Genomic DNA, 20,623 nt, shown 5'->3' with positions numbered 1-20,623 from the left:
AGGTTCTACACACAGAGCTTGCAGACCACAATTTACAAACATTGGGAAGAAAACACGCTGGCCAATCACAGCCGGCCCAGGGGGCGTTGTGGCTCCTTATACGGTAAAAGCGGCGGAGCTACAACTCTGCTACTACACCGTCCCCGTGGCAACAGCGGCAGGTCGACCAATCAGAGGACGGAGAGGGGAAAGCGGGCGATTCGTGTACACCGCTGTCTTCAAAGGGAGTTCATTCAGTTTCTGGTCTTACGTTGCGTGTTTTTACACTCACGGGGAGGCGTGACGTAGAAAAAAGGCGCCTGCGAGTTTTTAAATTTAGTAACTGTGATTTCAAAATGCGTTGTACGATACAAGGTCGAAACTTGCTCTTGTTGCAAACTCAATAAAAAACACAAAGTCTACTTGTGATAAATTAATTTAAAGGAATTATTTCATGAAGCACTTAAATAATTTGCAGTTTTCCCCCCATAACAGAAACATTAAAACCACGTTACACACAGATTTGATAAAACGAGATCAAAGGCATTAAATAGCGCTGGTGAAACTTCAAGACATTCCTTCAGTCTAGCTGCAGATGTGATCATTGGTGCTGGAAGATTATATACTGTTGCAATCCTTCACACTCTACACATTAGTCCTCAGCTGGTAGTCTAAAGAGAAAAACAAGAAAATAATGTAAGGATTACTTGGAAAACATTGATGTAATCATATTTCCATATTCATAATCATCTGAAAACAGTACTCATTTATATCTAGTGGAAGAATTTGTTGTGTACCTCCACTCTGCGTGATGTACCGAACCCACGGTAAAGCCTGGAAGCCACTTTTTTCAATGATCTTCATATATCGCACCTGGCGATAAAGAGTCAAGCGAGACAAGAGATTGAACATGTTAATGTGTATCACTGATTAGAATTAAATCTAGTTTGCCTGTCTGGCCACACAATAACAGCTGCGAGAGGATCTACATGCTGCAAACTAGCACTTGAAAATGTCCAAAATGTTTTCCTGTCAGACAATCTGGACTGCACACTGCTGCAGGAGACAGTCACCTTTGACATTAAAAGAGCGCTTCCGGCCCGAACATACACACCTGTATTCCCGACACTGTGAAGTATGGGATTTCAAATTTAACAGTAATGGGAGGTTTTCCCTCAAGTTCTTCTTTCTCCACACTGGGCAAACCAAAATGAGCTCTCATTAGAAACTCTTTCCCTCCCTTAATGGATGGAGATAAACACAAACACAGAAATACATATTTCAGTTGTCAAATTCCAGAAACTCAAATACCATGCACAATGTATTAAATAAAGTTAAGCATTTTGACTGCCCGTTTCTCACAGGGAAAGACTTGATGGTCCAGACCACCAGGTTCTTCTCAGGCACATACTTGGCATTGCCTGTGCTGGTTTTGAACTTCGGTGAGTCAGCATCGCTGGGGACAGGGACCCTCACCTCCACATTATTTGCAACTGACTGCTTTTTAAATTGTCCTTTAGCCTAAAATGCATGTATAACATATTAAATAACAGTCTGCAATCCATCAGTCTTCTCAAAAATTGAGGAAAGATATTGTGAATCTTTATTGATTTTTAGACGGGATGTCAGTGAATATATATATATATATATATATATATATATTCACTGACATCCCGTCTAAAAATATATATATATATATATATATATATATATATATATATATAAATAAATACAGTATATAAATAATCGGTCAGTACCTTAACCATGATTTCCACTCTACTGTGAGAGAATTTCTCGATGACTGATTCGATCCATATCAGAGGTTTCACCTGTGAGAGAAAGGATACAGGTTCATTACACAAATCTGATCCACATGGTTTGAATTAAAAAATAAAATTTAGTACCAACTAACGTGAGTATTGATGCGATAGGACATGAGTTCAGAGTCTCCATCGGGAGGAATGAAGGAGATTGTCCGATCACTCTCGAAGCGTGACAGACGAACACACTGGTGGAACTTCACGTCCTCCATCACCACCGTCTTCCCCTTGTCACCTGCACACAATGCCGCACAATCTAGAGCCGGATACGCTACGTATTACGCGTGTATGTGGTTGGACGGTGGCAGCCCGCGTACGTCCGGTGAGAGCAAAAAGCACGCGGTCGTTGAGGCCCAGTCGCAGTTCGGGCATCCCGGAGAGCATGGTTTTCAGCTTGATGCTGCCCACGATGTCGCTGCTCATCACGCTACCATTGGCATTCACCTGAAAAAAAAAAAAAAACACGAGGGAATGAAATGGAATAAACTTTAATGGAATATATTATCCTCGAGAGATATGTCGAGTTGATGTAAACATTAAAGCATGGCTTTAATCAAATATGTTAAACACAAAGCTACCAATAGGGCATAGAATACAAGTTTACTTCTATATAATTAATTGGATTTATTAAATATAGTAAATCAAATCCATCTTACCAGGACATTGATGGACTCAATAACATCAATAAAGACCTCATTCTTCTTATACTTGATCCCCTCTGACCTCCAAGACACAGCGTTTGTGACGGTGGTCGGCACCTTGGACTTTGTCACCTCAAGCTTGGCGCCTTCCTGAGTGATATATCTATAATGGATGACATGGCGAGCCTGCTGTGACTTAGCAACAAGCTCTTTATCAGTGGACACGCGTAATAATTATCTGAACGTTCTATTTGTCTGCTTGTGTCTGCGTCTGCCGCATCAAGCCTCACTCCTGTAGGATCTTGCTGTCAGTCGTCTGAGGGAATCCAAAATCCATCAATTCATCCAGCAGTTCGTAGACGACCACGAAATTGTCTTGGATGCTCTCCTCCTCCAGCTCTTTGAAGTATTCTATGAACACCTGCATAGTATGGGTATCAATAACACTGCATTACCGCCACCTTCTTCTGCTTCTGCACATGAAAACAAGCTAATATCTGATGCAATAAGTATTCATGACAGACTCGAAAATTCGGAATGACTCACCTCGACTAGTTTGTAAAGGAATGAGTACACAAGGGAGGCGTTGGAGTTCTTGTTTGTAGTAGCCACCACTTTACAGATTAAGTCAAGGAGCACTGTGCACATTGCCCCCCCCCCCCCCCCCCCCCCCCGTCTTGTACCTGTGTCTTTGCGTCTCAGTTGCAAGCTGAATCTATTCCTCTTGCAGCGTCTATGACAAGGATACGGTACAGGTTGCTGTATTTGATCCACATGAAATGAACGCTGCCATGTGACAGCACAGGACAGATAATCCCTTCCTCTTCATGCTGCATGAGCAAAGGCAGGAAGTGGTCGATCTCCGCCATGTCCACGTCGCCTTTGTAGTTCCGGCAAATCAACACCTGTGAGGGGAGCCAACGCCACATGTTCAGCAAAGCGTCTGCAAGTTACACTAGAAAGCAGTCGGAGAGGGGAGTCAAATCAAGCTGGAATATTTGGAAAATAAAGTTTACAAAATCCTTTAACACCTGCTTCCAGCCAGAGTTAGTAATATCACCTATAACTCACGCAGCCTGGTGTTTGGAGATGTGTGCTTATTGTTATTTTCACATGATAATGATGAAATTAAGATAATTATTAAAGTTGTAATAATAAATAAATAAATACTACAAAAGCAAAAATGCAAATTCAACACGCTTTGAATGAACAATAAGGTAACATTCACACGCGTACCTTTGCGTTTTAGCACGTTTTCCTGATGAACTTAATTCTAATAAATAAACAGGATAGTTACAGACAGGTGCCCTGCTCAGCCTTAATTAATTAAATTATACTTTTAGAATAATGAGCTGGCGGTGAACTTCACATGGCAGGTCAAACCGGCCCAAGGCACGAAACTAAAGCAGGTTACAAGAGCAGCAGTTTAATACAAATAGATTAAATGTCACGGGGAAAATGGACAACCGCCATTTCAACCAACGGCAGGTACAAAGTCACGTGTGGCGGGGGCACCGAACTCATCATGGTGACAGTGGCGTGGGTTTCCTCTGACGGGCACGCAACCGGAAGTGAAGACGCAAAAAAGGCAATGAATGAGTGTCCAAAGCTTTTTTTTATTATTATTATTTTATTTCATTTATCGACGCAAGCGCTTTTAATGTTTAACGCCACCTTAACATATAGTCAGTTACTTTTCTCTTATATTGTTTTTTTGTGTGTGTGTCGCTTAAAGCCAAATTAAGGAAAGTAACTCCATTGAAGTCCAGCTTGGTTCTTACCTTTCCCTTAAGATCCAGCACGAATATAGCGGAGGCAGACATCTTGTTTGAATCCGAACGAGCGACGCTTTAAGTCTACGAAGCACGAATCCAGTCTTCACTGGCTTCTCATTTTTATCCAAAAGAGAGTCCGCAATTAGCCCAACGCAGTCCTAGATTCCACCGTGTCCTTTTTCCTGTCCCTGCAGTGACGTCATCGCACGCAGGTAAAACATTCACGAGCTCACCTGAGCAGGAATGTGTGCTTGCACGGTCTGTCCGCTAGGGGGCGCTACGGGAATACAGATTATAGTTGGGGAAGAGCGTCTTGCCGGCTCCACGGTGAACAGGCTGAGGATCTTTTTTAAACTGATTGTTCTAACTTTGACCAAAAGGGAGGGTCATCAATGACCTTTGTTCATACTGGAACAAAGGTCATTTAATCAACATGATAAAATAAGCCTTTGAAAAAATACTAAAATAATATGAAGAGTTAGAATAGCACTTTATTGCCATTACACCCATGCAGTGATGCAATGAAATTAAATGGGCTCTGCACAGTGCACTACAGGTCAAAACAATACAAATAGACACAACGGATACGAGTGACAAACTACGCAGTTATTGGGGTAATTGCATAGTTATTGGGGTAATTGGATAGTTATTGGGGTAAGTCCCGATTGTGACGTGGATGATTTTGTTTTACGTTGTTATTTAAAAGTATCCAGGTATTGACAACGCATTATGATTATGATGACTAAATACAATTGGCTCTGGATTATTATCCCATTCTGGGAGAGTTTTGTTTGTTTGTTTATTTCAAATATGTCAATATAACAACATATTTGTTCCCTAACTTCTACATGCATGATCTCTCTGTGCAGCTCAACAGCTGTAATACTGGTTGTATGCTTGGTGACACCTTGATCAATCACTTCACGTATGCCGACGACCTGGCCATATTGTCACCGAGCAGTGCTGGCTTCCAGCAGCTCCTGGACATATGCACTGGCTAAGGTATCAGGTTTGATGTAAAGTATAATGCCAAGAAGAGTGCCGTCATGGTGAGAGAGGATAAGGGTTTGGACTTCCCAAGTTTTATCTGTCAGGGCAAGTGCTGTCTGTCTGCAGCAGAACTAAATATCTGGGCCACATCATCAACGACCAGCTGGGAGATGATGATGACATGTATAGACAGCGGCGGATGCTGTATGCGCAGGCAAACATGCTGAAGAAGAAATTTAGTTTTTGCTCTGAAGCGGTCAAAGTCACCCTCTTCAGGGCCTTTTGTACGCCGCTCTACACTGCCCCCTTGTGGATCAAGTACAAACAGGCCAGCATGCAGAAGTTGAGGGTGGCATACAATGACTGCAATGACGGATACTTCTCAGGAAGCCAAGATGGTCCAGCGCCAGTGAGATGTTCTGTGGTGTCGGGGTTAACGCCCTTAATGCTCAGCTGAGGCACCTGTCATACAGGTTTATATGTCGGCTGCATGAATCAGGGAATGACATCATCAGAACACTGACTCAGCCAAGCCTAAGTGCTGTGAAGTTTAACTCAGGGATTTGGTGTCATTGGTACCTGATGTTATTATAGGATTACTGTGTTTACTATGTAAACGTTGTAAATGTTGTAAATGTTATGTGTGCTTTTTAATTGGACCATTGTGTCTGCAAATAAAGATTTGATTGATTGATTGATTGATATAAATATATATATGCAGCCTCTTGCCTCAGAGTTGCAGAGACATTTGCTCATCACATGTTTGGGGAACTTTTTAAGCTGTAAAGCCTGCTTGACAAGGTCTCCATATATTACCAGTCTTACCTTTTATTATTCCCCAAATCCTGGCCTGCATTCATAGTCCTGCCTGCTTCTTATCGTTCATGCATAGCTAGGCAGTGACAAAGAATAAACACACTTCCCTAACAAAGGTGTGTGGAGGTGAGTCTCTGAGGGCCAGCTGGAGTTCAGGCTCTTATAATATCCCCTCCTTTTGTCCATTTCCAAACTGTAAACCTCATCATATACCCTTTCTGATAAGACACGATTTATAAATGAGATGACTACACCTTTAACATGCTGTCTTCACACTGTCACTGATTCACTGGACTTTTCTTTTCTGCTGCATCACCAAACAAATTACACTATATGTGATCTACGCAGATGCCAGACTGCGGTTTTGTACTCACTCACATTGCCTCATTTCAGCCCCAGATATGAGCTTTAAAGGTCCCATCTTCACTAGTTTCTACACTATTATGGAGGGTTTGGGTCATTATCAACCAAAAAAACAGCTAAAACGTGCACAAGATGAGTGTGCACATGCATGCAGGAAATGAATTTAGTTTTGTTTTCGTTTCCTGGCGGAGCTGTTTGAGACAGAAATGACGGACGCTGTCCTGCAGCATCTGTTTGCTATTTTGACCAAAGACTATTTCAGATATTTCACAGAGTCTAGGAACTGCATTAACTTGTGGAAAATGTAATAAAATGGGACCTTTAACCATTGATGAATTCCCAAGCTTCTTAGTTTTGGTCTAACCTGTGACATCAACGTGCAGTCCATGTTCCAGTCACTTTATTCTATATTATCTTCTTTACTGTCTCATTAGTTTTAATTTTGTATTTATATGTCGGTTACTCATTTGGAACTGGCCCTATCAGACAGTTCCACTTTGGGGGTGAGATGACTCCAAGTTAAGCCCATCATAAAGATAAAGCAATATAATCATTCTAAGAAAAATTATACTGAACCTTTAAAATGTAACCACTAAAACTTTTTAACACTTCAAAACCATTTGTTTTGTTGAGTGACTTATATAAAGGAGAGGCTTATTTGTGATGAAATTAGTTTCTCCTATGATGTAGTGTTATGGTGCCTGAATTGCTCGTCTTGGAACTGACACTGGACCCCCAGCAGAGCAGGAGATGTTTGACTTCAGGTTGTCAGGCAGAGGAATAATAAGCTGTTGTTACATTGTTGTCGAGACAATCGTTGCACTGTTTGGTAATCAGACAAGGGTTAACAACCGGTATGTCCCCCGCTGCCCCCACGTCAAGTTGTACAGTCACTCCTCTTTCCTTACGAGTCAGTGGTGTGAGATGCAGCTCCACCCATTTGCTGCCAGGTAGCCAATAGGAGGAGAGTGAACTTTATGTAAATGATGAGGTGATGCGAGGAGGAAATGAATGACAGGAAGTCACCTGAGGTTTAGGTTTGTCTGCCTGTTGTCTAATGGGTCCAGCACTCGTATAAATCCCAACCCACAGACAGTGATGCTGCCGTGTTAACACCCTGGATGTGACGCGCAACAAATTCAAACACACTCTGAAGTGAGCCGGATGCATAGTACCCAAAGTCACTTGGCTTTCATCAGATATGACACTTTTGGGCATGGAGCTCCATACACTGGAATGTGGATCCCAGTTTCTGACAGACAGCATTCCAGTCAATCGAGCTGACGGTGGTGCGTCGAGTCACTGAGTAAGGCCTCTTATGCACATTTAGGAAAGTGAGCAGCGTATGCGATAATTTGCCAGCGTTTAAAATATAAAAAAAAGATTTATGACCTACTTTATTACTTCCTCTCCTCCTGCTGGCTGTTTGCTTCTATGGGTGTGTTAGGCCATGTTGTAACAGATGTCAACCACATAGGATCGGTTATCCGCCTTCTAAGAAAAGTGTGCGTGCATTTTAATTTATCTTCATTCTGTAGGAAAGCAAGAAATGTCAGGCTTTGGGTTGTGATTTGTGAGAATAAATTGCACTCGACAACCTTTTCAAGCCGAAAACTAAATCTCAGTCATCTCAAATGACTCGACTGGAATTAAAACCACCAAATCAAAAATAATCCACCTTTGATCACCTATGACTGTGTGTGACTGAAACACATAACCATCTCTGGGCCTTGTGGTGAATAGAAGGGGATGTACCCATTTATTTGGACTTCACAAGACAGCACTTTGGATATTCCCACAAATTCTACTGAAACTACACCAGGGGATTCCAGCAAGTCAGTCACATGAGAAAAACACAAAAATAAACCACGTGAAATTCCACTTCATTCGATAAAATATCTGAGAAGTCAACCTGGGGATTAGTCACACATCTGCTGTGTGCATGCACCATTAATATAATGCTATAGACACAGATTGATGACAACCTGTCTATCTATGGTGTCTCTAACTCATAACACTGTCAGAAAATGTCTGATTTTAGTAATGCTCTGTAAAAAAAAAAGGTTGATCCAATATCTCGTTTCTCTATATAACCAATAAACAGCCATTGACTCCCTCACTTGTCAAGCGGACTGTCAAAGACAGGTTAAAGTTGTTGTTTTTTATTCCTTTTATTTTAAAAGACCACAGAGAATCAAAGTTGAAGACCACGCATTGAGATTTATGATTTTAAAGATACTTTATTAATCCCCAGTGGAGAAATTATTTTCACACTTGATACATTACACACACACACAAAGGACCTGACATGTAAATGGAGGTCTGAGCTACTGCCTCCCGAGATACAGCTTCGTAGTGACAGAGAGGGGCAAAAATAAATAAATGCAAGTCACTGGAAAAACAAGATACACAGGCTTTGTTAGAAAAAGAACAATTTCTACATTTACAGCTTCCTGACATCAAAAACCTCTTATATATTATCATAAATAAACATAATAATCTCTCACATATTTACAACAATCTTGATTAAAATGTACAAATGTAAAAGGCAAACACTAAAGTCAACTTATGAGCGTTTTACAAAATATTTACAGAAGCCATTTACATATGATAAGTAGCGACGAATTTAACTCAACTGTCTTCATTTAAAGCAATATTTTTCCCTCCTTCCTCCATTTGGTCAACTTCAAAAACTCAGCAGCTTTTCCATGTACAGTGTAAACCATGTGTAACTCACCACACTCAGACTACCCTGATTGCCGACTGTGCTAAAAAAAACCTATTAAAATAAGGGTGTTGATTTTAATGCAATTTACAGACGACACACATCAGTAAACAAATGCCAGAGATATGAAAAGCAACAAAATGTACGAAAGAGAACAAGGATACAAAAAAAATAAATATTGCCGCCTGGAGCTAAAGCACTGTAGCATTGACAAAAAAAGCAATTTTGGTAGTGGAGTCAAGAAAGCGTTTAGAAAATGTAGCTCCGATAAACTTCACTATCAGAATGTGGATCGAGGGCACATCGAGGGCTGTTTTAAGACAATATGGGTAAACAGGATGCATAGAAAGACAGTTTTCAGGTAGTTTAAAGAGCATTTTCTGAACCCAGTGCAAAGCTTCACCTTGAAAACAATCTTGTGGTCGGGGCTACATGACTTCCTGCAGTTACGAATTTCCCACAATCTTTTTTTGTTCAGACTTGGATGGCACAGTGCAAAGGTCAGAAACACGCCACCACAAAACGAGCTTACCGGGGAGGGAGGAGGTTGTTAAACAGCAGCAGTATATATATATATATATATATATATATATAAAGACATTACAATAAAAAGCTAGCATCTTCTTCATGTTTGGGTCATGCAGCATCCATGTCCTCCATGTTCAGCATTTGCCTCTGCAAAAAAAAAAAAAAAGCGACATTAATAGGATGAGTTGAGCTCAAAAACAATGTACATACACCCAATAAAGAAGGGACTCTGCAACAATACCTCTGGATAAACATAGCCATCAGAGCCGTTCCTGCAGATGTGGAGCTCATCTTCCGTCGTCTTCTGGTAGACAGGATTGTCAAAGTGGATGGTGTTCGTGTCCTTCAGACGCCAACGTCTCCAAAGCAAGGCCGCCCCAAAGACCAGCAGGGCCAGGATCACTGCCGAGACGGAGGAAAGTGTGTGTGGTCATTTGGTGACGTCACAGCGAACGTGGAAACGACTGCAGATTCAGAAGCTGAATGAAGACGCGAGCCTGCGGGAGCGGCACGAAGAGCAGAAAGGTGGAACTTACTTATTGGCAACACGATGTAAAGAGCCATAGAGTGGGATGAGGGGGCTTGTTCTGGCACGGCCACCAGATGGCCACCTGCAAAAAAAAACCCACACAATTCATTAAATCTACGGCTGGGCCAATCGTGCCTTTTCTAGAACGCATTTTATAGCGCATGTTACTTTATCGATCCCTTTCATTGCCATCAGTCATCTAGACTCCATCTTCGTACCTTGAGCAGCGCTGATCGATTTGGTGGCAGTTGTTGCCCCAGTGGTAGGAACAGGCTTGGACGTACTGGTCTTGATGGGCGCTATGGTCTGGGGTGGTGTACCAGTGTTGCTTTCACCAGGAGGGGCGGCTGGGGTGGAAGAAAACGCAAGCAAATGGATTACTTGCGATTCAGTGTGTGTGCGTAATATATATATATATATATAGTAATGTGTGGCATTCACCTATAACGCATGTCCTCATGTCCGAGCCCATGGTCGCGTTGTCCGGACAGGCACAGGTGAATTTAGGAGAGCCTTCGTTGATCAGCGGGGCAGGGAGGCACAAAAACTCGCAGCCACCATTCATGGCGTCGCCCTCTCTGCACCAGTCCGTACCTGCGAGTAAGAAATGTGGCTTCAATGAACGTTGGAATCCACGGTACAGCCTAAAGGCGTGTTGCTTTTAATGATGCATCAGCTGGAGCGATGTGTCCCTACCGGTCGGCTGTTTAAGGTTGTGGTACACTATGATGTCCTCAGGCTGGTCGACGCCCGACGCCAGTTCCGTGATGTCTTTTCCCGTCAGGCGGTTGGCACTGAAAACGGCCCCGTTGGCTGCTTCCGTCCAAAATACTTTATCCTGTTTTAAAGACATGCTTTTTGAGTAACAGGATTACTTCATCCTGGTTTTAATGGATTCATGACAGCGATTTTGTAAATACTACCGCTCATTCACATTTAACTCATCGAGTGCCAGCCATTTTTAACTCGGCTATATACGCCGAGTTGCCCCTTTCTTTCATCAGAAAAAAAGAAAGAGTTTTTCCTACCATTTTTCATTCCGGAGTTATTGGCCGTTGAAGAGGCAGATTTCAATGTAAGGTTTGGCAGTGAACGTTTGGGTTTAAAATAAAAACGTATTTAGACGTGAATGGCGCTCAAAGAGTTAATTGGACTGAAGTTCACACGCAGCTCTGACTTTATAAAGATGGACCGTCTCCCCAGGATAATAGTGTGGAGTGATAATGGTGATAACAGAGCCTCTTTTTTTTTTTGATCAGAACATTATATTATCCATAATGATAATACTGACCACAGTATTTTTTCCCCTTTGAAGGATATTGGTCTTCATCACTAACCTCAAACACAGCCAGTGAGAGAGGGTGTGAGAGGCTTTCCTCATCGCCAATGATCCGTCTCCGTGTCCCTCCATTCACATCAATGCTGGACACAGTGTGCAGCTTGGAGTCCACCCAGTAAAGGCGATGGTTGACGGTGTCTGTCCAGAGAGAGAGAGAGAAACAAAAGATTCAGATATTTGACTGATTCCATAGCATAATCGGAGGTTATTGATTACCATCTCACGCATCCTCGACATCCTGCTTACCTAGGGTGATGCCATTGGGCCAGAAAATGTTATCCGTTACCAAGGCGATGCGATCTGCTCCATTCAGGCCACTCTTCTCTATCTTGGCCTGCTCGCCCCAGTCCGTCCAATACATGAAGCTAAACAGGAAGTAGACAGATTCTTTAAAATGAAAATCGGTAGGTTGAAGACGATCAATAACATGCTTCAATTGATTGGAAAAAACAAAACACAATCAAAAACCAAATCCGGCCCGTCTGAAGCATACACTCACTTATTTATGGGATCCACGGCGATGGATCTCGGCTTGTCCAGGTTTCCCGCGATCAGGGTCTTCCTCCTGCTTCCATCCGCCACAGCAACAGAAATCGTCTTCAAAACGCTGTCAGTCCAGTAGATGTTGCCATGAATCCAGTCGACCGCGATCCCTTCCGGGGCTTCAATCCCACTGCCAATTACTGCGGCGTGGTAAGAAGAGTCGGCAGCGACGTCCATCTTGGAGCTGTCAGGACAGAAATGGATCTAGATTTCTCTCTAATGTAGCAGACGTCTTAGTCTCGTACAATAGAGCAACAGCTGATTATCTTATCTTGCATCTAATTAAATATTGTACAGTAATGCACATACCGGATGAAGCTCAGAGCTTATAAGATCCTTACCTACAACTTTCAGTTAAACCCTTCTACACCCAGATGCGTATAATGTTTCTGAGATTTTCTGACCTGTAGATTTTCTTCATCGACAGGTCAGACCAGAAGATGACCTTGTTGGGCATGTCCATGTCCAGAGCCACTGCATTCTTCAGTTGCGGGATCAGATGGACATATTCACGGCGGTCCACCGTCATCATCCTCACCTCGTGTCTACTGGTGAAATACAACATGGGCACAGTGCCTGGAGGAGACAAGAAAACGGCAGATGATTCAGTCTGAAGATCGAAAGACGGATCCTTCCTCTCGAGTGCGATCCCTCGTAAAAAAGGTCACCTGACTCAGCCTTGCACGTCTTGCTCGCAGGGTCGATCGCGTAGCCCTCCTCGCAGTCACACTTGTAGCTGCCTGGCAGGTTGATGCAGAGCTGAGTGCAAGTGTCTGGTTCAACACATTCATCGATGTCTGGAAGTAGGGGGGGGGGGGGGGGGTGTCAAGTGGAAATCTGACCATTTTTCATACAAAGCTGAATCTCTTATCGTGTGTACCCACGGACCAAAAGGTGACTTCTAATAAGTACCAAGAGGGATTTTGGACTCCATCCTCTCACCTTCACAGGTCTTCTTGTCCCTCGCAAGTTTGAATCCAGCCCAACAGGAGCAGTTGAAGCCAATCTTCAGGTCGTTGCAGTCGTGGGGGCAGCCACCATTCGCGCTCAAACATTCATCCTGGCCTGTAGAGATATAAAAACTCAAGCCTTCAGAACGCATCCATGACAACCATTTTCCTAATAGTAGCACAGATTGTAAATGAATCAACTCCCAGACGACAGCAAACCAGGCCTGTTTGGCCAACTGTGATGATTTTCCAGTCTGTGATGTGGTTTGATTTTTTTTTTTCCTCATTTGAGCTTCTCTGGATGATCATCTCTTTTTTTAATCGAGTCAACGAAAATAATAAAAACACTCCACTCACCGCACTCTTTAGGCTCGTCAGACAAGTCACTGCAGTCTCCCCGTGTGTCGCAGACTCTGTCCATGCTGATACACTCTCCGCTGCCACACTTGAACATGGAAGGGCCTTCGCAGGCGTTCTCTGCGGAGACAAGCGAGGTATCATATTTAACATGAAATCACGGTTACGCACGCGGTTGAGGTACGACCGAATCTGCGCGACAGTCACCTTTGTGGCAGTCCGTCTCGTCGCTGACGTCCCCGCAGTCGTTCTTGCCGTCACACTGGAGGCTACCGTAGATGCAGGTGCCATCCTCGCACCGAAACTCATCGCGCCGACAAGTAGCACGGCCTAGGAACGTGTGAGACAAAAAGAACAAACGGGAAGATGAGACGGAGAAATAGAGAGTCAGACGAGAAAAAACAAAATATCACAGCCCCGAGTAGAAGCATGATTTTGTTTTTGATAAGAGCATATGCAGCAGCACCAGACGAAAAGATTCAAACGGAGATTAAATATGTTCGCAGAAGAGGAGACGGAAGAAATGAACTCACTGCAGTTAACTTCATCCGATTTATCCCGGCAGTCCATGCCTCCATCACACCTCCATCCGCTCGGGATGCACTCCCCATCGGCACACTGGAAGTCATGGCTGCCGCAGACCACCGTCGTCTTCGTGGGCTGCCGTCCCTCGCATTCCTGCGGCCACTCATCAGACCCGTCAGAACAGTCCGCGTCGCCGTCGCAGCGCCACCGAGCCGGCACACACACAGAGTTATTGCACTGGAAGGATCCGGAGCTGCAAGTGGGCTTGGGGCAGGAGGCTTCATCCGAGCCGTCCGAGCAGTCTTCGTCCGCGTCGCAAACGAAGACGGAGGATATGCACTGGCCGTTCTCGCAGCGAAACTCGTCTTCCTTGCATCGTTTGGCCGCTGTGGTGACGCAGGAGAGAGAGAAGAGGCGGAGTTAAGCCCCAGCGTGGGTCAAATGTTGGCGTCACACCACAAACAAATCAACAGTGCGATTTCCACTGTTCGTGAGGCTTAAGCACGCATCAGAAATAGGGGAGACCATTCCACACAGGACTTACTGCAGTTCGTCTCATCAGCCCCGTTTTCACAGTCGGCTTTGCCATCACAGTGCCAGCCCGCCGGGATACACTCGTACTTTGGAGCGCCACAGCTCAATTCAGTCGGCCGGCAGATTTTTTTTTCTGAACACAGAAACAGCAGGCATAGCATAAATGAGACGAGGCCTGTGGCTCCAGTCAGAACAATCCTTGCTTAAATGAGGGGTGCTTCTGTGCTACGCGGCCAATTCAATGTTGTAAAATGAGAAATCATTTAGTCATTACACAAAAGGGGAAGTCAGGGGTTACAGAAGCAGCACACGGACAGAAATAAATAGAACATTTAGAGACGAGTAGAGAAAACGAGCCGATAATTAGGGCGCTGTGGTTGATTTCTTTTGTTTATTGTCCTAAATTCAGTCAAAATATGCATCTACAAAAACATGTAAGGCAGTCACAGTAACCAGCGGGTAAATATATTCGTTAATTGAAAGAAAATATTTATTTTAGCAATTATGAACTGATAAATCATTTCTTGGGAAGCCCCTACAACACGCAGATCTGACGCCATTCTCTGTTGCGTTCAATTTATTTCTTTTGAGGAGGATCAGATCTGCAGGTCCTTAGAGGGGAAATAAATAAATGACATACCGCAGGTAGCAGGCAGTTCATCAGTTCCATCACCACAATCGTCGTGTCCATCGCAAATCCAACTGCGGGTGAGGCACCTTCCATTCCCACAGGTAAACTGCGAGGTACTGCATGAGAGTGCTGCATCTGCGAGTGATAAATGGAACAGTGGCCGGCATGAGGACAAAACTGGCGGCATTATCACCATTTACACGTTGCTGCTCTGTGAGCAGTGTGCAGCAAGTTGAGCCTGTATCAACACAGAAACACTGATGTCCCTGTAAGATGAATATTTAGCTGAAGATCACCGGAAGGCCGTTGACATTCAGATAAATGAGGGTGTGAGAGCACATCTTTTACTCGCGTCAGAGGACATTGCAAAGTTAAGATAACAACGTGCGGCTCCTCGACTCATTCAACAATACACATGAACTGAGATGAACGCAAGACATTTGGACGCGCGCAGAGATGTTTTCTAAAACAATACAATTTAATATTGGACTTAAAGGGTTAAATGAGAACCTACACGCCCACATTTTCCTCCTTTGACACATTTCAACCACGGAACTGAACTCAAACGCCTGCTTTTGTCAAGCAAGTGGCATAATCTCGTGTCGGCCCTGGTTTATTTTGGACACGGAGACCTCAACCCTAAAGATGACGGCACCTCATTGGACCCGCTCCCAGCTCAACTCGGGCCTTCCGCCTCCATCACCCCACTGCCCTGCCCATCTCTCCTGTGTCCTCGAGGCGCGGACGAACTCGACAGACTATCCCTTTAAGACAATCGATATGGGAGGAGTCAAACAATCACGCCACCAAGGCCTGATTGGCCCCCGAGTCGCATTCCTCAGCGCCACAGCAACCGACTGACGAGGACTCTCAACACCAGGAAGCACGGTAACACGAGTGATGACAGATTTGTCACCGACAATTGCTTTGGGCACAACGAAACTGAAGGAAATGAAAACTTGACTTATTCTGAGGAACATTACAATTTAGGGTTTCACCGATTACGGGAAAAGCTTCGGCTGCCCTCCAGATGTTCACACACGCTGATGGTTACAAGGAAACCACAGGCAGACTGAAACGCTCACACACACGGTGGGGGGAGGCCATTCCAGGAATAGACTCCCAACCATACTCCAGCTGTCCCCTGATGTCCCGCAGTCACAAATACAATGACATTTCCAATACAGCAATTTATTCACCCGTCAGTTTAAAGGCGCCGTCATTCGTTCAAATGTAGGTCAAACTCTTCCTGACTTCCAAAGTTCCAGTGTTCTAACCCCCCACTGTTAATGTTTCCAGCTACGGGTCACAAGCTTCTCAAAAAGAGACCAGAAAGAGTTTCCTTTCATTTACACTGCGAGTCCTTCATGTGCAGGAATGCTCCAGTTTAGTCTGGCTAATGAGGATTTTACTCTTTCCCCATTTTGCTTTGAGAACAAACCATTTTAAAAATCAAGCTTGATTTAAGATCTCTGCCAAACCTTCAATTATAAAACACTCTCATTTCTAACTTTACATGTGCCACTGAATTACCTTTTTTGGGTCCTTATAGCTGAAAACTGGGTCACCTGTGGTACAAAATCTTCCACCCTTAAGAAAGCAGCATTCAAAGGCTACATGTAGTGCTGAAACTAGCCCCGCAGTCAGACGCAGACCTTGAATAAACCTCGTTTGAACAGCATGCCCAGCAGAGAGCATCCATCATTCTGATGCTACACCATCCAGTAATAACACCACCATGTAAGGCCCTGGACCCGACCTCAAACACAGATCACATGGAAACACGAGTAACCCCAACCACGTTTTGACAGCAAAAACTGGCCGAGTGTTCGTCAGACTGTCTTGAGAACGTAGACACGATATCAGTGACACACACACACACCTTCAGGATGTATTTATTGACCCAAACATATGCCTAGAAGTTAATAAATAACTGCAATGGTCAACAGGAGCACGTTCACACAGGTTCAGTAATCTGATGGAGCAGCATTTTTTTGAAGTCTTGGTAATCCATTACTTCCGGTGTACAGCAACAGGGCCAAATGAAGCTGTGATGTCTGTCGCATGCAAAGAAACCATCTTAGCCAAAGACTCAAGACAGCGGCAGTCAATGAAGGACTTAAAACTGAAGCTTTATAAATGAGGTAATCTGCATTTCCTCTGGAAAGACTCTACGATGTGACTGGCACAAATTGTAGAGCACGCTGCAAAGGCAGTGGTGGAAAATAGCAGAGCACATTTTGCTTATTTCAATTTAGGGCTACTATTCAGTTTCCACCTCCCTAGTTACACGGTGCTTTATGAGTTAAGATTTCATCATGTATAAAACTGATTCACATTTAATGGATGCTATTGATAAAGTATAGTTAATCAGAGCTGCATGCATTTATCATGTTGCTCCGTTTCTATTGGTTGTTTACGGTAGTTCTCGCTTCTATGAAGACATTAACCAATATGTATCAGCAGCATAAACACCAACTCTGTTTTTTAAAGAGCCCCCCCCCCCCCAAAAAAAGAAAACAGTAACAGCTGCTCACACACACACCAGAAAACTGTATACCATTTCCACTGTAATTCACAGGGATTTCCAAACGACCGAGCCACACATGGACAACCTCCGATCTAACAACTGGAAATGACGGTTAAGATCTGCAAAGAACCAGACAAGCTCTTGTAGACGTGAGATTAATGGGGGATAACTGGAACAGCTGGCAGCCAGCCTGAGGCCTAACTCCCGGCACATTGTGCTGGATGCTTTAAGAGCACCAGCTTCACTTCTCCAGCCCCGTCGACACTAAATGGAACATTTTCCCCTCCATTTGTGGTCAAACAGGCTTCTCTCGGTCTTCAGCTCCAGAAACTTAATGCAAGTTTCAAATTTAGCGCTGCGACGATTCACCGAGTAAGTCGATTAGAAAAAAGCCTCAAGGATTTGCTGAATTAGAGTTCCGTATTAAAATCACCCATAAACTCTTTATCATCTAAAGAACTGGAAACAATGTAAAATCAATGTATATAATCAGCTAATGCTGTGTATATATCACAGTCTCTTTTCAAACATGTGGCGACATGCTATTTTGCATGTTCGTTGTAACACATTTGAAAGACGTATAATAAAACATTCCGTTAGCAAAATTAAAATGTGATAGTTTGAAAAGGTTTGATGCATGTTAGTGTTATTGTCAACGGCTTTATTTATCTTTTACACAGTGAGGCATCACGCAGGTAGTTTTATTTAGCTTTTTATCTGCATTGAATGCTCTTGTGAAATTAAAGTGCAATCTTCATGTTAACGAGCTTGAAGGTTAAAATAAGTGTTATTGCAAGCATTAACATCTGTCTGTTTTACAAATATAAGAAAGCATATTTTTTATCTGATTACTCAATTCATTAATCAACTAACTAATAATCGATAGCTGCAGCAGCCCTTATTTTGCGTGAATATTTTTTTGTTTACATCTTAACCCATTTGTTACCGCGTCCTTTTGATTGTGTACCGCTTCCCCTTCCTCTTAGGTTGCTTCCGTATTTTATTTACTATGTTAACTTCTGTGTTTTTCTCCCTTTTTCTAGATGCAGATTGTCCTTCCATTTATTTGTGCCGATAAATGACGTTTCGAAAACACGCTGATAGCCGCACCCTTCCTCTGTAAAACACGCCGGCTTCTGCGCGTATTCCAACCCGGAAGCGTGATTGTGATTGGCTGGGCGGCAAATGGCTGCGTTTCATGAGAGAAGCAAACCAATCAAAGCCCGGTGCGCACATTTCATTCATATACAGTCATGCGGCCATTGCGTAAAAGCAAACGGTGCTTCCGTTACGTTTTCCAAAGCCGCCATCATCATCAATAAATTCGCGTGATCTTTAAAAAAAAAAAAAAAGTAATTAAGAATCAACCAAATGTTTTTTTTTAGAATATTTTTCCCCCGAGTAACCGGACATTGCGGGAGCCCAACCCAAACTATGACGTTTACACTACGCAGATACGTTAAATCAGAATCACCGACTCCGACATTGTGCGTAAAGTAGTCTAAATAACATTTCTTACCTGCTTGAGGCAGCAAATGAAGCAGCGTCAGCAGACATGCGGTGAGCGCGCCCTTCATCTCCGGACGCGTCCTGAACTTACAGATAAAAGGGTGAGGGCGCTGCTGGAGACGCGCGTAAAACCGCTCTGGCTCACACGACGCGCGCGGATTGCGTGTTGAAGCTAAATACTCGCAACAACTATTATGGGGTGGAAGCGACATCAGACGCTTTTCTATTAGGCTGATGGGGAGGGCGGCGCTACAGCGGTGGTCTGATGTTTGCGAGTGGTTGTAACGCCCGGGGGGGAGGAGCCACGGTGTGCGCGCGCGTGCGTGCGTGCGTCGTGTGCGAGTACTAGACTTGTCCTTCGCTCACCTTTCCATCCCGTCATTAAATCGGAGATGTGCTTTTATACCGGTATTTGCTCTATATCGGTCCTCATTTCTGCATCTAAGCAACTTTATCCGAAGCCAATATTAGACCTCATAATTATAAATTAATCTTTTTAGAGTTCATCTGAGGGATGTGAAACCACCAGCAGGAAAAAAAGAGAGAGCAAGCTCGCAATAAAAAGAACGTTTTAACTTTCATTTAAGACCTGTAAGGAGTTTTAATGAATCAGAAATGTCTGTCAGGTGAGGAAAGCTTTGCACTCATGACCGGTTTTATATTCCGTGTGATGAATGGGGGGCAGAGAATGCCTTGCTCCAGGTAGGAGGCAGGGAAAGGGAAAGGGATGCGGGGGGGGGGGGGGGGGTATTTGTGGAATGTTGAAATAGCGGATGGATTACATACTCTGGCTGCACACATACACACTGTTAACACGCCCAAACAGAGGACACAAGTAATATCGGTGTGTGTGTGTGTGTGTGTGTGTGTGTGTGTGTGTGTGTACGCGTGCTTGTTTTGAGTTGCGAAACTTCCTGGAAATTGGGAAACTGAGTCATTCCCCTCCAGTACCAACACAGCCCCCCCCCCCCCCCCCCCCCCCCCCCACACACACACACACACCCAGCTGAGGGAGATGCTCTGATTTTATATTTCATGTTATGCTGGAAGCACATCAATTTGAGTGTTAAATTTTCCCTTTAGTTCTAAATGCAGGAGGTTTAAAAATATTGTTCCTTTTCATCACAAACTGGCCTGCATTTGTATAAGACGTCCTCCTAGTGGCCAAACAAAGGCATTACATTTCACAGTTTTTAGTTCAACACCATTTTCTTTCCTTTGTCATTTTCAAAAAGGGCCTAAAACATTCAAGCCAAATTGGATGCCAGTAAAGCAGATGTCACTGCCGCACCGCTGAGAGTTTAGCTTTCTACTTTGCTGACCTTTAACCTGAGGAAGCAGGTTTGATCTGCACTAGTAAAACTTTACATGCATTTGTTGTGGGTATGCTTATTATTAATCTGTTGGATTATTTATTACATTTGTGAAATGTCTGAACATAAAGGGATTCTTTTTTGTTTGTTTCAGCTAACACTGCTGAACCATTTGTTTACATAACATTACATTTATACTTTCAGTGAATTCATATTTTGGAAGCTG

The 20,623-nt window shown here is 43.6% G+C and overlaps 2 protein-coding genes across 2 annotated transcripts; both read right to left on the bottom strand.

Moving 5' to 3' along the window:
* Positions 1 to 328: 328 nt before the first annotated feature.
* On the bottom strand, positions 329 to 4,378 carry ap1m2 (adaptor related protein complex 1 subunit mu 2). The gene is made up of 12 exons (XM_068750788.1): positions 4,222 to 4,378; positions 3,189 to 3,345; positions 2,987 to 3,054; positions 2,731 to 2,861; positions 2,456 to 2,603; positions 2,117 to 2,243; positions 1,892 to 2,034; positions 1,737 to 1,808; positions 1,342 to 1,500; positions 1,094 to 1,219; positions 777 to 852; positions 329 to 650 (listed from the first exon to the last, which is right to left on the bottom strand). Exons 1-12 carry the CDS (start codon positions 4,261 to 4,263, stop codon positions 625 to 627), a joined length of 1,275 nt encoding a protein of 424 aa, XP_068606889.1. The 5' UTR covers positions 4,264 to 4,378; the 3' UTR covers positions 329 to 624.
* Positions 4,379 to 8,525: 4,147 nt separating this feature from the next.
* Positions 8,526 to 19,223, bottom strand: ldlrb (low density lipoprotein receptor b). The gene is made up of 18 exons (XM_068751253.1): positions 19,095 to 19,223; positions 15,055 to 15,180; positions 14,425 to 14,547; positions 13,889 to 14,266; positions 13,563 to 13,685; positions 13,356 to 13,475; positions 12,991 to 13,113; positions 12,717 to 12,845; positions 12,453 to 12,624; positions 12,005 to 12,232; positions 11,752 to 11,870; positions 11,504 to 11,643; positions 10,863 to 11,004; positions 10,608 to 10,760; positions 10,385 to 10,513; positions 10,174 to 10,248; positions 9,879 to 10,039; positions 8,526 to 9,784 (listed from the first exon to the last, which is right to left on the bottom strand). The coding sequence occupies exons 1-18, from the start codon at positions 19,150 to 19,152 to the stop codon at positions 9,746 to 9,748; spliced, it is 2,538 nt and encodes an 845-aa protein (XP_068607354.1). The 5' UTR covers positions 19,153 to 19,223; the 3' UTR covers positions 8,526 to 9,745.
* Between the last annotated feature and the right edge of the window lie 1,400 nt (positions 19,224 to 20,623).

Source organism: Brachionichthys hirsutus, chromosome 17 (genome assembly GCF_040956055.1).
Source record: "Brachionichthys hirsutus isolate HB-005 chromosome 17, CSIRO-AGI_Bhir_v1, whole genome shotgun sequence".
Lineage (NCBI taxonomy): Eukaryota > Metazoa > Chordata > Actinopteri > Lophiiformes > Brachionichthyidae > Brachionichthys > Brachionichthys hirsutus.
Note: the sequence above shows the minus strand (reverse complement) of the source record. Positions and strands in the feature narration are given on the sequence as shown.